This window comes from Mastacembelus armatus, chromosome 13, assembly GCF_900324485.2.
Source record: "Mastacembelus armatus chromosome 13, fMasArm1.2, whole genome shotgun sequence".
In the NCBI taxonomy this organism is placed as follows: domain Eukaryota; kingdom Metazoa; phylum Chordata; class Actinopteri; order Synbranchiformes; family Mastacembelidae; genus Mastacembelus; species Mastacembelus armatus.
Window position 1 is genome coordinate 21,618,123 of NC_046645.1, and position 14,738 is coordinate 21,632,860.

The 14,738-nt window shown below is 39.2% G+C and overlaps 1 protein-coding gene across 2 annotated transcripts in view; it reads left to right on the plus strand.

Moving 5' to 3' along the window:
* tenm4 (teneurin transmembrane protein 4) overlaps positions 1-14,738 on the plus strand; it is a 138,611-nt gene that overhangs the window by 56,644 nt on the left and 67,229 nt on the right. Inside the window, exons 1-5 of one of the 2 annotated variants that reach the window (XM_026293035.1) lie at positions 3,813-3,937; positions 6,752-7,001; positions 9,805-9,879; positions 10,104-10,202; positions 11,107-11,342. In XM_026293035.1, coding sequence (XP_026148820.1) covers positions 3,913-3,937; positions 6,752-7,001; positions 9,805-9,879; positions 10,104-10,202; positions 11,107-11,342 — 685 coding nt within the window. In that variant the 5' untranslated portion in view covers positions 3,813-3,912. Of the gene's footprint in view, positions 1-3,812; positions 3,938-6,751; positions 7,002-9,804; positions 9,880-10,103; positions 10,203-11,106; positions 11,343-14,738 lie in introns of those variants that run through there. The other variant, XM_026293025.1, reaches the window with a different exon arrangement.

A 14,738-nucleotide genomic window follows, 5' to 3' on the forward strand; every position in this document is an offset into this window, starting at 1 on the left:
ACTGCCTTCATGACAAATTCTATTTGTATTTTTATAGACAAATGTTACTCAACTGGAAATTTTGCTCCTATGATTAGCCACAGGGGCTATAGCAGTAAGCAAGATTTAATGATTTATCTGGGCACTGGATAGCTTTTGATTAATTCTGTATCGAATGGCTCACACCTCAGTGCGTTGATCGGGTGTCCGGGGCATGTCATATCACTTTATTTCATCAAGTGTGACCATCAGTGCTGTGGATTTTATCCATTGTCCTTGTTCCCTTGTTCAGAAATAGACCTTCACTATGGACACTGAACAGTGTGGCATGTTAAGTCAGAAACCAGTGTTTGAGCATCACTCAAACCAAAAGTGCCAAAAATATGCCACTGAAATGTTTTTCATGTGTAGATGTCAGCCAGTTTGATATGTTGAAGATTTTCAATAATATTACATTAATAGCTACATTAATAGTTACATTAATATTAATAGCTAGACAGCTACTCCTGAAATACTGTGTCTGTGATTTACAAATAGATATCAAATTATCATTGAACATTTCATGACCTAAAAACTACTCTACATATTGCTTACTTTTACAGTGGTTACTCTGCAGGACAAATATCAAATCAAATATGTGAAATAAAGGCAGATTTTTACACACAGATTTACTGCTACAGTAAAGTTTATTGAACTGTTTTTTTTTTTTGCCAATGAAGTGGAGCCAACATTATGATTTTCATTGCTACTGCTGCTGGTTATAGTCAAGTGGGACGCCAGGTGAGATTTACTCCTCAGCTCTAGTGTGGTATCATCACTGTAAGTAAGTGTTAGTGTGCTGTTTTGCTGTAGTCCAAATGTGGTTATTTACTAATCTCTTGAGCTGCATAAGTATTATGTAAAATTACTGACACAAGGAAAGTATAAACTATAAGAGTAGGAGGTTCCACATACTTTCATTGATGGTTTGGAGTAATTGTATTTTAGTTAAAAGAACAAATACTACCAGCAAAGATAAGTATTATGCACCTCTACCAATAATAGAAGTGGGTGTAATTCAATACAGTATTCCCAACAACCACACTGCAGCATTGCATATAATCGATGCATTTAATAAATTCAGAATCGACCTTTTAGAAAAGAAAGTACTCAGAGTACACTTGTGCAGAACATGTGCTAAGGCTACACAGTCCTCTGTTTTTTGTTTTAATAATACATGTTTTGAAACTTTTATTCTACATAGTGATAAACAGTAATATGATACATGTTTAAGTAAGCTAAGGAGTTTGAGTAAACAGGACACCTACAGGACACCTACAGGACACCTACAGGAGGAAGCTGGAGGATAAGCTGGAAGGGCATGAAGGAGATCACTGGCTTTAAAACCAAAGCCTGGCAGCTGGAGGCCGACCTAGACAGAGCTAACGAGCTGAATGCTTTCTTCAATAGATTCAGCTCTGGACCCCCGGCTGGCCCTTCCCCCACCACTCCAGTCCTTACACCTCCCCAGACGGCCAATCCGCAACATTCCAATGACCACTGGACCCCTTCCTGCCGGACACCTCTGCCCCCCCCCCCCCCAACTCCCACCCCCACTGATGAAACCTGCACTGTGACTGTCACACCTGGCCAGGTGAGAAGACAGCTAGAGAGAGTCCACCAAGGCAAGGCAGCAGGAGGAACCGTGTCAACCCCCGCGTCCTGAAGTCCTGTGCTGCACAGCTGTCTGGGATCCTGCACCTCATTTTCATTTTCAACCTGTGTCTGAAGCTGGAAAGGATACCGGTGCTATGGAAGACATCCTGCATAGTACCAGTGCCCAAGAGGCCCATCCCATCTGGTCTCAATAACTTCAGACCGGTTGCTTTGACATCACACATGATGAAGGTCCTGGAGAGACTCGTCTTGGCCCAACTCAGACCCCTTGTGGCCTCTGCCCGGGACCCTCTTCAGTTTGCGTATCAGCCTCATGTTGGTGTGGACGATGCTGTCATCTACCTGCTGCAGCGTGCTCACTCTCACCTGGATGGTGGGAACGTCACTGTGAGGATCATGTTCTTTGATTTCTCCAGGGCCTTTAACACCATTCAACCCTTCCTGATGAGTGAGAATCTGCTCAGGATGGGTGTCAGCTCCTCCACTGTCTCCTGGATTGTTGATTACTTGTCTGACAGGAACCAGTCTGTGCAGCTGGGGAGCTCCCTGTCTGATACTGTGATAAGTAATGTGGGGGCACCTCAGGGGACTGTCCTCTCTCCCTTTCTGTTCACCCTATACACCTCAGACTTCCAGTACAGCTCTGGATCCTGCCACCTTCAGATGTTCTCCAATGACTCTGCGGTGGTTGGGTGTATAAGGGATGGGCAGGAGGTGAAGTACAGAACACTGATCGGAAACTTCTTGGAGTGGTCCCAGGCCAACCACTTGCTCCTTAATGTGGACAAGACCAAGGAGCTGGTGGCGAACGTCAAGAGGAAGAGGATACCAGTGGAGCCCATCAGCATCCAGGGCCAGGAGGTGGAAGTTGTGGATCACTACAAATCACTTGAACAGCAGGCTGCACTGGAGGGACAACAGTGACGCTGTGTACAAGAGGGGCATGAGTAGACTCTACTTCCTGAGGAAACTTAGGTCTTTTAATGTATGCAGCAGGATGCTGGAGCTCTTCTACCAGTCTGTGGTTGCGAGTGCCCTCTACTTTGCTGTGGCCAGTTTGGGGGAGCAGCACCACCAGGAGGGACATCAGTTGGATCAACAAACAACAGTGAGGGACATTAGGACACTGAACAAACTGCTCTCCATCATGGACAATCCTTCACACCCACTTCAACAGATCATAGAGGGTCAGAGGAGCTCATTTTCAAACAGGCTCATCCAGCTCCGCTGTCACAGTGAACGGTACCGGACTTCATTCATACCATTCTCCATCCTTCTGTTTGATGTTTAATAACTCCCCCCTCTACAGCAGATGACTCCTCCATCCTCATCCTCTCTTCTGTGGTGTTGACTATTTATGTTTGTATATAGCGTATGTTTACTTCTATTTGTGTGTATATTGTACATATTCAAATGTTGTATTTTCTGCTTGTATTTTTCTATTCTATTTTCATTTTTCATTTTTATTATTTAATAGTTTTTTTTTTTGTTATGTGGTTTTTTTTTTCAGTGTCTGTATGTAACTGTGACCAAGGAATTTCCCTTGTGGACCAATAAAGTTTATCTATCTATCTATCTAAACAGTGAACCTTGTCAGAAATTTCACATACTTATATCCTTAAGTCCTTGATTTCTAAGAATAATGCTTGTGCATTAATCCATTACCTAGTTTTCCATCACCTGAAATCTTTTAATTATTTAGATTTCTGTTATTAAAAACTCCAGAAAGTTAACATTACTTCTAATTTTATAGTATAATTATTTGATACCTCACATGTTCAACAGTTGTCTCCTAGCAATTATAACATCTTACCATAAGACAGATTCCTGTTATCTCTCAGGGTGGGATGTGCAGTCCTAGCTAATGAAATGGATTTGCCTTAATTACTTGTCTAAAATAGCATCAGGAGTCTCTAACCGGTGCGTACATATGTTAGAAAGAAAAATGATAACCCACATTCACAGACTTGAATGGATATCTTTAGACTTCTAGTTTAAATACTATGTGAGAGTTTGACTATTGTGGCAAGGCCTCCCTTCTCTGTCACTGATAAATGAATCTCCTTTTCTTGCCAATCCCGTTGTGCAAAGCAGGTCAATAGAAAATCATTTATTTTTTCTGTCCTTTGGATAGTAGTGAATAATTGTTGCTGAATCACCACATCTGTGGGGGTTGTGTTGCCCTGTGCCTTGTCGTATAAACAGCCTTGTTTCTGGTCCTACTCTTTATCTCTACAAAATAACAGTGAATACTCACTTGGCTTATAAGGATTTTTGATGGACAAGGGAAAGTATGCATACAGTAAGGTCGTGAATTTAAATTATGATGGAGTGCTTATCTCACGCTTTTTTCTGTAGAACTTATTCAACTGGGTATTATAATGGTGATGGCTTATATGCAAATAATGAGGCAAGTGAAGTAGGTGAGCACCTGTGTGCAGGCTGTGAAGCATTTGGAGGAAACTACATGAACAAAATTATTTTACATACTTTATAATACTGAATGGTTACTGATTTGTGAATTATAAAGCACATGTACTCAAATTTTTAAATACAAATAATGTTATAACTCATAAAAGTAACGATTTTAATTTACTGCAGAGCATCACATGAAATATCAAAACTTGACCTAATTGGTAAATTTGATTTAATTATGTATTATGTAATTTGTATTGTAATCTCATATTTTGACTGTTTTTATAATTGTTACAATTGAGTAAATCTGTATAGCACTGAACCTAGGTCTTGAATAGCCCCAGAAGGGTCTAAGACAGAGTCCCATCCCATAACTTTTTTGTAATGTTGGTCTGTCAAATTTATTATATAAAATTTATTCTACAGAATCTACTTAGATAATCTCAAATTACAAAATTAGTTTGGTCTTGGTTTTTAAACAACTAGTTCCAGTGGTGTTCTTCCATGCAGGTAGTGGACACAAAAAAGCCATATATTGCTATCTGACATGCAGTAAATAATGCTTTTGACACATAATGAATAATATTGGTGATAATGGCTTCATAAGGTACTTAGACAAAGCGTTAGGCTTGAAAATATTAATTCAGGTTGCACCACATTTGCTTGATTGTCATTTAACATGAAGCATTTCTATATCAAGCAGTGTATGCAGTCCTGAGCAAGGATGCTTTGGCCCTGTGATATATTTCTTTGCATATTCCTGTGCTGTCCCTGTATGAAATTAGCATAACCTTATTAATGGCTTTAGAGATCAGGTACATTACTGTGCAAGAGGGAGGTCGTCAACAACTGTGCATGCACCAGGCTATTGTTTATCAGGACTTTGGTGTACCTCTCTTAGTGTCTCAGCTAATTACAAGGGCAGCATTATGTAAAACTGGGCTCATTTTAGACCATCTGTCAGATGCATGATGCAGCACTTCTCAGAATGTAAAAGCAATAAAATGATTTGTGTCAGTGGTTCATCCTATAAAATATGTGAGTGGCAGGTTCAAAATAGAGTGTGAAGGTAAAATTTAGATTTCTCTTCTTTTTTAATGATATGCCAATGGTTTGCATAGAATGTAGAAAGAAATTAGTCTAAACACTATAAATCTCAGCATGTGTTAAAATGTCAAGCTTCCTGTAAAGGGCATGTGTTTTGAAAGCTTAACAGTAAGACTTTGCTTGAGCATTAAATGCTGTGTACTGTTTTTGTCTAGTTTTTCCTTACTGAGCAATTCATTAGCATATTACCTGCAAACACAATGGACTGTCTTTCTAAAGAAGCTTACTGCCACTTTATTCTCAGCACAACCATTTTTGGAACTAAATGTTTATGGCTCCTCTTTGACTGGCATATGTTGATATAGAAGATTCCTGTTCTTGTCCCCTAAAACATTTGAAGGACTCTAACCTTCTTGACTTAGGTGGTAGTAGGAATCACTTTATTGAAAGAGCTGATTACACAAAATAAGCCTTCTGTGTGTATATATCTCTGCTCTAAATTGGCAATTTTATGTTGTGGATATCTGTGAAATAAAATAGACTTGCTGCTATAAAGAACAGCTACAGTTTCCTTTGTAAAGCCAGGAGTTCCTTGATTGATGAATGGCTCAGCAGATGTGGAAATAAATGGATATAGAGTGCACAAGGACATCAGTCTACTATCTTGTGAAGTGCAGAGTATCAAATAGCGCATATATTGTAGGTCCACTGGGTACATCTGTTCTTTTGGACTTCATATCCAGCAGTTTCAAATCCTCTGATGTAAACTGACAAACAGAGTTGGTAAAAAAAAAAAAACAATTTTTTTTTTCTGATAAGGCTGACCACTTCAAATCTAATAGTGACATGTGGCAGGAAAAATCCACTACACCTGATAATAGCAGATTGTCACTATAGCAAAAGAAATAGCAGACTGTTGTTTGTTTCTTATTTGTTTCCAATCTTAAATTCATCTCAACTGAGCTGCACCCATCCAGACACAGGTATGACAGAGTGAAACATGGGTGCTAGTATGAAAAGGCTACACCGGCTTAAACCACTGCCCCTGCCTAAATAAATGACCACAAAATTTTAAAGAATCAGTTTCAATAAGAGGGCAGCTTGTCTGTTTACACAGGAGCCAGTGTCTGATGTAAGTAAACTGTTGCTGGTCTCTGTGGGAGGCAGAGAGCACACTCTGATAGAGACCAAATAATGAGCAGGAGAAGGACTTTTTTTAAAGTGGTTCATGTAAGGGCTTTGCAGCTCTTCAGTGAAAGTGTCTTTAGTTTAGCTCTATTATTATGTGCTGCTGGTGAAACCATGGCTAATCATTAATCATTCATCAGCCTGAATGTTGAGGTCCAGTAACTTAAGAACACCAGTAAATAAGCAATACGTTTTTCTTACCCTACACACAAAACACACATGCACACGTTTCACAACCTGTTAAAATTTGCATTCTCCTTTGATTTGCAGTAGTTGTTTGATGGTTTTTTATTGTAATCTGGTTTTATTTAGTTTTGATTTTCATGTTTTTTGATCTTTGATGGAATTGTACCTCAAAAGATAACCAACATTCAAAAGTTCCCCAAAGCACAGAGTAAATAAGTAGAATTGTTATTCTTTTAAAATTTATGTAACATGCTTTGTTCCCTTCCTCTTTGGCTTTCAGACGGAGCCTTTCAAAACCACTCTCGGCTGCGAACGCCTCCTCTTCCACTCTCCCACTCCCACTCTCCCAATCATCAGCACCATGCGGCCTCCATTAACTCCTTGAACAGGGGCAACTATACTCCACGGAGCAACCCAAGTCCTGCGCCCACAGATAGTTCAGTCCCTCCTGAGGGTCCAGCCAGTGGTCAAGATTCTGGCAGTGCACAGGACAACTGGTTACTCAACAGCAACATCCCCCTGGAAACAAGGTAGTGTGCAGCTTGTCTCCCCGACAGTGTCTATACTGTAGATGTTGGCATCTGTAAGACTGAGCTTGAGCTGGTGCCATTGACCACAGCTTTTCATACTGTCTGTTCCATATTAAGTCACCACAGTGCTGACAATAAGCAAAGCAATAAAAGGGAAAATATCCTGCTGGGGCAAAGGCCTACATTTGTGATGAACATGATTTCGTGGCATGCAAGAGAAAAGTGCTGCTTTTGGGTCTTCGTCTAATGTTAGCAAGCCTAACAGTGGAAGCTATTGAGTTTAAACAGCAGAGTAATTATAATCACGTTGGAGATGAAACAGTTCTTGCAAAATCACATTCAGGCTCCCATGAGCAGGCTTCAGAGTTCCTCCACTTCAGCCCCGAGTTTTATTTATTTCATATTAATCAGTATGCCATTCTCTACCACATTTCTCAATAGGAGGCCCTTGTGTGAAGTAGATCTGTTGAGTGTTATTGTAACAAAGGGAATATCTGCTGGTATTTCTTTGGATGATCTTATTGCAAGGTGGTGAAAATCATGAATAGAAAGGCAGAATTATCACAACCCTCCTAATGATCACATTACTTCACTAGCAGTAAAAAATGACCAAAAACTTCTCAGTGTAACCAGGCCACCTGCAGAGCAAATTTAAATAAGCAGCTTTTATGGAACCTTGATTTTAAAGGAAATTATAAAAAAGCATACATTTCTCTTTATTTGGATGATTTAATTGTAGGGATCTTTTACACAACGGAAGGAAAGGACAGCCCTCCAATATAACATGCATAGAATATATCTACACAGATGCTTGTCAGTTTTATTATATTGTATTATATCATATCATATTATATTATATTGGCCTATTCTCAGTGACTCAGAGTAAAAGCCAACAGGTGCCATGCAGATTTAGAAACAAATACTTAACATAAAATAAACTGAATACAGTTAAATATTATTAAATAGATTTGATTTGTTGATTTGTTTTTCAAAATTAATGAATTAGAAAAGTGTTCTCTTGTCATATATGAAGTGAATGTCCTGTCGGATAATGATGGATATTCATAAGCAGCCAAATCCTGTCTGTTAAGCTGTTAGCCAAGTAGCATTCAGTGTGTACTGTTTTAGTTGCCTCAGATTCAGGTATTTCAGATACACCTATAGTGTATCTATTAAATGTGTTGCCATAAAAGAAACTAACAAGTGAATAGCTGCTAGTTTATTGGGAATGGCCAAGCAACCAACCGTGAACTGACTTTCTTCCTTCATTTTTGTGAGATGGTTCAGTCAACAGGAAAATGAGCATCAGTTTCAGCTGGTGAAAGGACAGTTAGTGCTATAATGAATGATTACGCATCATCCAGCTCCAGAATTAATCCCTCACCGTTATTCCCTGTGGAGCAGAAAACAGATGGTGAGTAGAGTAGATCGCAAATAGGCTAGAGTGTCACTGAAACCACATATGATCTGTTGCCTCGAAAAGATATCAACTACCACAGTTGCAATAATGAGATTGAAACCATTAGTAATATCCACATAGACATTGAAATATTAAATGTCACTTCCATCCTTCCATTTTCTACTGCTTATCCAGAGTTGGCGCAGACAAAACAAGGTAGTCCAGCAATCGTTTTCCTCAGCAAAGTTTTTCTGCACCTCCTTGGGGATCCTGAGATCTTCCTAGGCCAGATGAGCTATATAATTTCTCTAGTCTACCCTGGGGTCTCCAACCAGTTGTGTATGCTGTGAAAGCCTCCATGGGAAGGCACCCAGGAGGCACTCTGATCAGATGTCAGAACATCCTCAATTAGCTCCTTATACACACAGCGACTCAATTCCAATCTCCCACCTGATGTCTGCACTCATCCATAAGGGTGAGTCCCCCCACCCCACTGGGGAAAGACTCATTTTGGCTACTTGTTTTCACAATCTCATTCTTTTGGTCACTACCCGAAGCACATGACTGTAGGTGAGGTTGGAACATAGATTACCTGTTAAATGGAAAGCTTTTCCCTTCTGGCTCAGCTCTTTCTTCACTACAGTGCTCCAGTATAACAGCCATAGTACTGCAGGTGCTGCATCAGTCTGCCTGTCAATCTTACACTCCCTTTTGCCCTCACATGTGTACAGGACCCCAAGATACTTAAACTTAAATGTCACTTTCACTTAGTTAATAGTGTTACAATGGCCCTCTCTCATCACTTTTGTGAAATGTAATGGCCCTGATAAATTCTGCACTGGTAGGTCTTATCCTGTTCTGCCAATGGAGAGATGCCAGCAGTTGGTTTGCCCTATCCAGCCTCACCATTTTCTTTAAAGTTTCTGCCAAGCATCTCTCTCTCTTCATTAAAAGTTGCGTTCTTCCCCAGAATACGAGCTTAGGAGACCATGAACAGATTTTACTATGAGTCTCAAAGGGGCAGGAGATCAAAAACAAGGCTTTTCTCTTGTGCCACTGAACATGTTCAGCCTGCCCATTGCATGTAGACGGTTCATTTCTCCATTGCATTGCTTCAGTATTTCCTTATGGAACAGAGCTCTAATAGGGGGGAGTATATTATGGGAGAAATGTGCTTCTAAAAGCTTAAGAATTAACTCAAAACTTGTTTTGGAGTGTTGCAACCATTACATGAAAAACAGCTGTACTTAAGTATACTATCTCGTATGAAAGATCTGAAACTTTAGATTTGAAGCTTAAAACAAAAAGAAGATGTTGCAGTGTGTTTTGTCTGAAATAAGTTAAGTTTTTTTATTTGCAAGTGATGCATTGATGCATTGTTTTCTTCCAATCACAACCTTAAAGGAGCCAGAATACACTAATGTTTATCAGAGAGGAGCAAGACGCTTGCAGAGAAGGGCAGGGCTCGTACAAAACAAGGTATGGCAGTGCGCAAATGAGGGGAACAAGAGAGGTATTTGTTTCACCTTTGTAGAAGTAGTTCCATAAGGGTTTTGGTTTCTTTGTCCTACACTGTGTGTCTTGATCTCCATTTGTTGGTTGTTTTTATGTTGCTTGGTGAATACATACTGTATTGGCATTTCTGTGTTTCTTGCACGCAAGTCTTACACAAGCTTCATATCCATCTTTCCACCTTTGTGTAGAAACATAGCAAAGCAGACATTCCTAGAGACTTTACAGGACAACCTGATTGAGATGGACATTCTGGCATCAGCACACCATGATGCCACATACAGCGATGGGTATGTTGCATGTTTGCTATCTGGCTCACACTACTGTCAGAATCTGCTTTGCCATGAAAACAATTGTGATGCCTGCACTGTTTTTCCATCAAACATCCTCTGTTTTGAAATGCTGTCAGTCATCAGTGTGTGTCTCCTGTAGAGCTAGAATCTTTGGTGTATTTGTCACTTTCCTGTTTAATACAAGTAACAATTTGCATTAAGTCACATTCTGGGGTTGTATTGCTTTTGATTAATGTTAACGGATGCCCATGCTATCTCCTGTCGCTAGAATAGGATATGTCAGAGATTTGCCCAGATATTTATAAATAAAATATGGTCTCAGTGACTTTCCACATCATACATTATAATGTGACATTCAATCACATTCATGTCACTGTCGCTCAGGAGCTTCTTGTAAACTTGTCAGTAAAGCGGCCTTGACAACAGTGTCGCTGCCACTGACTCTCTGATGGGCTGATCATGTGGCACTTGGACACGCAGCTCTACACACATTTTCTGAGATAGCCAGCCATGCTCTTCAAGGCTGAATAAAACTGCTCTACTATGTGCTACAACCTTATATACTGTATTTATCCACTGGACAGCCTTGACACATAGTTACAGGGAATTACTCTTCACTGCGCTGGCATGAATACGTAAAGCCAGCTGTGGTCACTAGTCCTGTAAATTAGATAAAAAACTGATTCACAGTTTTGACTGTTAAAATCCATTATTCTTTAGCTTTCTATCTGGATGAAGTGTGAGTTATCTAAGAGTATGGAATGTGATTGGAGACATAATTACTTATCCATGTGACGGATCTCCATATGAATAGACAGCAACTCTCGATATTATGATAATCGACAGCACTGAGAAAAATAAATGTTTCTGTTCAGACTAAGTAAATGTGTTTTTTTGCCAGGCACTTCCTGTTTAAACCTGGTGGAACATCACCAATGTATTGCACAACATCACCAGGGTACCCTTTGACCTCCAGCACGGTGTACTCCCCTCCCCCACGCCCTCTGCCTCGAAACACATTCTCTCGACCTGCCTTCAGCCTGAAGAAACCGTATAAGCACTGCAACTGGAAATGTGCTGCTCTCAGTGCCATTCTCATCTCAGTAACACTGCTGTTCTTGTTGGCCTACTTCATTGGTGAGTCACCTCTGATGCTCCTACACACCAGGATGGAAACCTCTTTCTATCTGCCCACAGCCCCACCCCTCACTTGACTGCAGAGGCAGAAAGATCCATGTTCTATTGTGTTCCCTCAGTCATGCGTTTTAATAGTGCAGAATCTGCACTCTGTGTCTTATATCAGCATAAGTATATAGGGACTCCTCATTCACACACCTGAAATAACATTATCATTCAGATTGGGTTGAATGAATCTGCAGAGATGGGTTATCCAGTTTCTTACTCTTGTGAATAGGTCAGGTAGAGAAAGAATTAAAAAGACATCCAGCATCGCACAAGAGAAGGCTGCACATTTAGAATATTCATCTTATTTGATTTAAGATTCCCTAACCAGCATACCCAGGTCCCAGGTGGGTTAGGGCTATCGGCATATGAGTTATGCTATTAAATCAGCTCTACTCTTTTTGACAGCTGTCATACTGTATGGCAATGATATTCACATCTGAAATTACAGTCTTATCTCTATCTGTGTCATAAATAAGAGACTGTGTAATCTACACAGAAAACTGCACATTTCACTAGTTAACAGTCAGCAGAAGCTTTTGATACAGACGAAAATATGAAAAATTAAAAAGGAAAGTTCAAAATACCTGTAAGTGGATGCTAGATGATTCTTGATGCTGTTTCTTTATATTTCACAGAGACCACATATTAAGCTATTTTACAGCTCTCAGTTCTTATTTATGTTGTTTTCTTTCTGGTTGGTTCAACAATGTTGGCTATCACTGAGCATGCTAGACATGCTACAACCTAGGTTATTTTCTTATTATCTTTTCATTTACTCTATGCATGCAAGCTGTTGCTCTGCAAGTAACGTAAACATAAACACTTTATGAGTGACAGGTGTTTTTCTTTTTTAATAAAAATGATTGCTAAAACCAGTGTTCCCAATATGTTAAATAGAGATGGAATGGAATCACTATCAAAAGGTGTGGAGGTTTGGAATAAACCGTTTGTTGACTGAATTTGTGCTATGAAATTGGAAGTGCGGGTGACAATAAACCAGATAACAGATTAAGATAAGATTGTTCCAAGGATGTGGTGATCCATATGGAAACACTATCTTTACCTTATGATTCAATTATGAAAGTTCTGCCTCTTCTGTTATTACAAATTCAAATAAGGGTTTGATACATACGTCTATATAATACATTTTACCATGTATTATACATCTGATTGGCTTTGAATACCTGTTTAACATATAAATGGTTACAGTGTTGAATCGAGTCTTGTACAGAAAAAGAAATTGTGACATTAGTGGGATGGTGAGAACACTGTAGTTCATTTGCATGAAGTCAATGAAAGAGCAGCCAGATCCTTCTGCATGGCCTTCATCAGTGAGATAAATTAATTCCTCATTGAAGACGTTTGTCATAGATATGCATTATGTTGTAACAATCCTGAAAGCTATCGTCTCCACTTCTCCTTGAGGCCAAATGAACTAAAATCTGATTATTCATTCTTTGTCACTATAGCCATTTAAACAGTTTCATTTGAAATTCAGAACAGTGCTGGATTAAAAAGGGAATCAGCTGGTTGGTGCGTATGGTGATTTTCTACATATCCAGCCATTTTTAATCAGTGATGGTGGATGTGACAATGTTCTGGCTTGGCTTCTTTCTTGCATCAGCACCGTGGTTTAGTCATAGAAGCAGCGATACAGTATGTATCTCTACTGCTTGTGACCTGGCCAAAAGCCAGAGCCCAATCAGCCTGATAGTGCTTAATCACAGTGTGTAATTATACCTGAAAAACTCAGACCATCTCCCAATGCACCTCCAGTAAACGTGTTGGAGACCAAACCTCTCCCTCAAATTGAAATTTCCAATCAGGAATGAGGACCATATTTAATTAAAGGCTGATGAAAAAATACATTTAATTTCAAGTGCAATTAATTACTGAGGCCTTTAATTGGGAACTCTGGGTGATATGTCTAATGAACCTAATTATTCCTCCTGACAGATGTTTTGACTTGCTGCATGGTTTTATTATGTCACTCTTTTGTAAATTGGCACATTCTGAGGTCTGAAAAGGTTGGGGGTATAAGATGGTACTAGTTGCTCTGTGGTTGCTTGCTCATTAGCACATTTGTTACATGTTCCTCATTTTAAGGTCATCAGTATCCTCCTGTGTTCAGTTACATTCACACCGGGTATCTAACCAAGGACAAAGAGGTTGGGCCCCAGAAATGTTTTCTTTGCATGATCATACAGTCCAGGAAAGGCCTGTCTGCAAAACAGATTTGACATGTTTGCTTTTTCTCCAGTACTATAGAAATGTAGTGCTTTGTTTGATTTGGATTTTCATCCAAGTGTGATATTTGCAGTATTTAGATCTGGATTGTTGTAGTTGTAGATTGTTGCAATGATTATGCTTAGGGAAACACCCTACTGCTTTTCATATAAATGTTAAATTACTCATAAATAATCTTTATATAATGACCAAAAGCAGTCAACTACAAAATGGTTAAGTATCATTGCAATGAAATGCTTTGGTGACCAATGCTTACAGTCAAACTGCCACTTCTTTAATTTCATTTCACCATACATTATTTATTGTGAATGCTGCATTCAAACTCCAGGCATGCAGATGCACTGCTGGAGTACAGCATTATCACGGCAATCACTGCATTCATGTATTATTATTAAATAAAGCATAAATTAACAACAGATAGAAACACATTACATTTTTGTAACTGTTTACATAGAAATCTTTCATTTTTATAATTTATCACAACATGGATATTGAACTAATTAATTTACATCAGACTTCTATTTGCTCAAATCTGAAGAAACTAAATAAATTGGCTCTAAACCCGGACATTACAGGGCTCACAGCAATACATTGTGGAGTATGTATTGTAAATTGTTGATGTTTGAAACTCATATTTGACATGAGTCCGTCTGTGCTGTGTTTCCTGAAATAATATAGTTCTAGAAAGAAGTCACAATGGGATACATGTTCTTCTCTCAACGTCTCACCTGAAAATTTGAAATTTGATTTACGGCAAAGACTGCCAGTGCAGGAAAGGTATACCTGTTAATTAAAGCTTTGTTCAAGAATTTTTAAGGAAATTAAATAGTAATATTGTTAAAACATTTTACAGTCCAAGAGACAGTTTTTGAAATACCTCAAGATACATACTGTCAGTGCTCACAGTGTTTAATGATTTGACCACCAAGATGAGAAAAAAAGGTTCTGCTTGTCATAGCTTCCCTTGAAGTATGCATTAGTTGGAAAGTGCTCCTTAGATCAGAGGAGAGAAGCACAGGAATGTTGGCAGATGACCCATAGCAATAAGCACTGACCTCCTCAGACTAGCCAAGAAGTCTTCTACTACAGTACCTCTGTTTG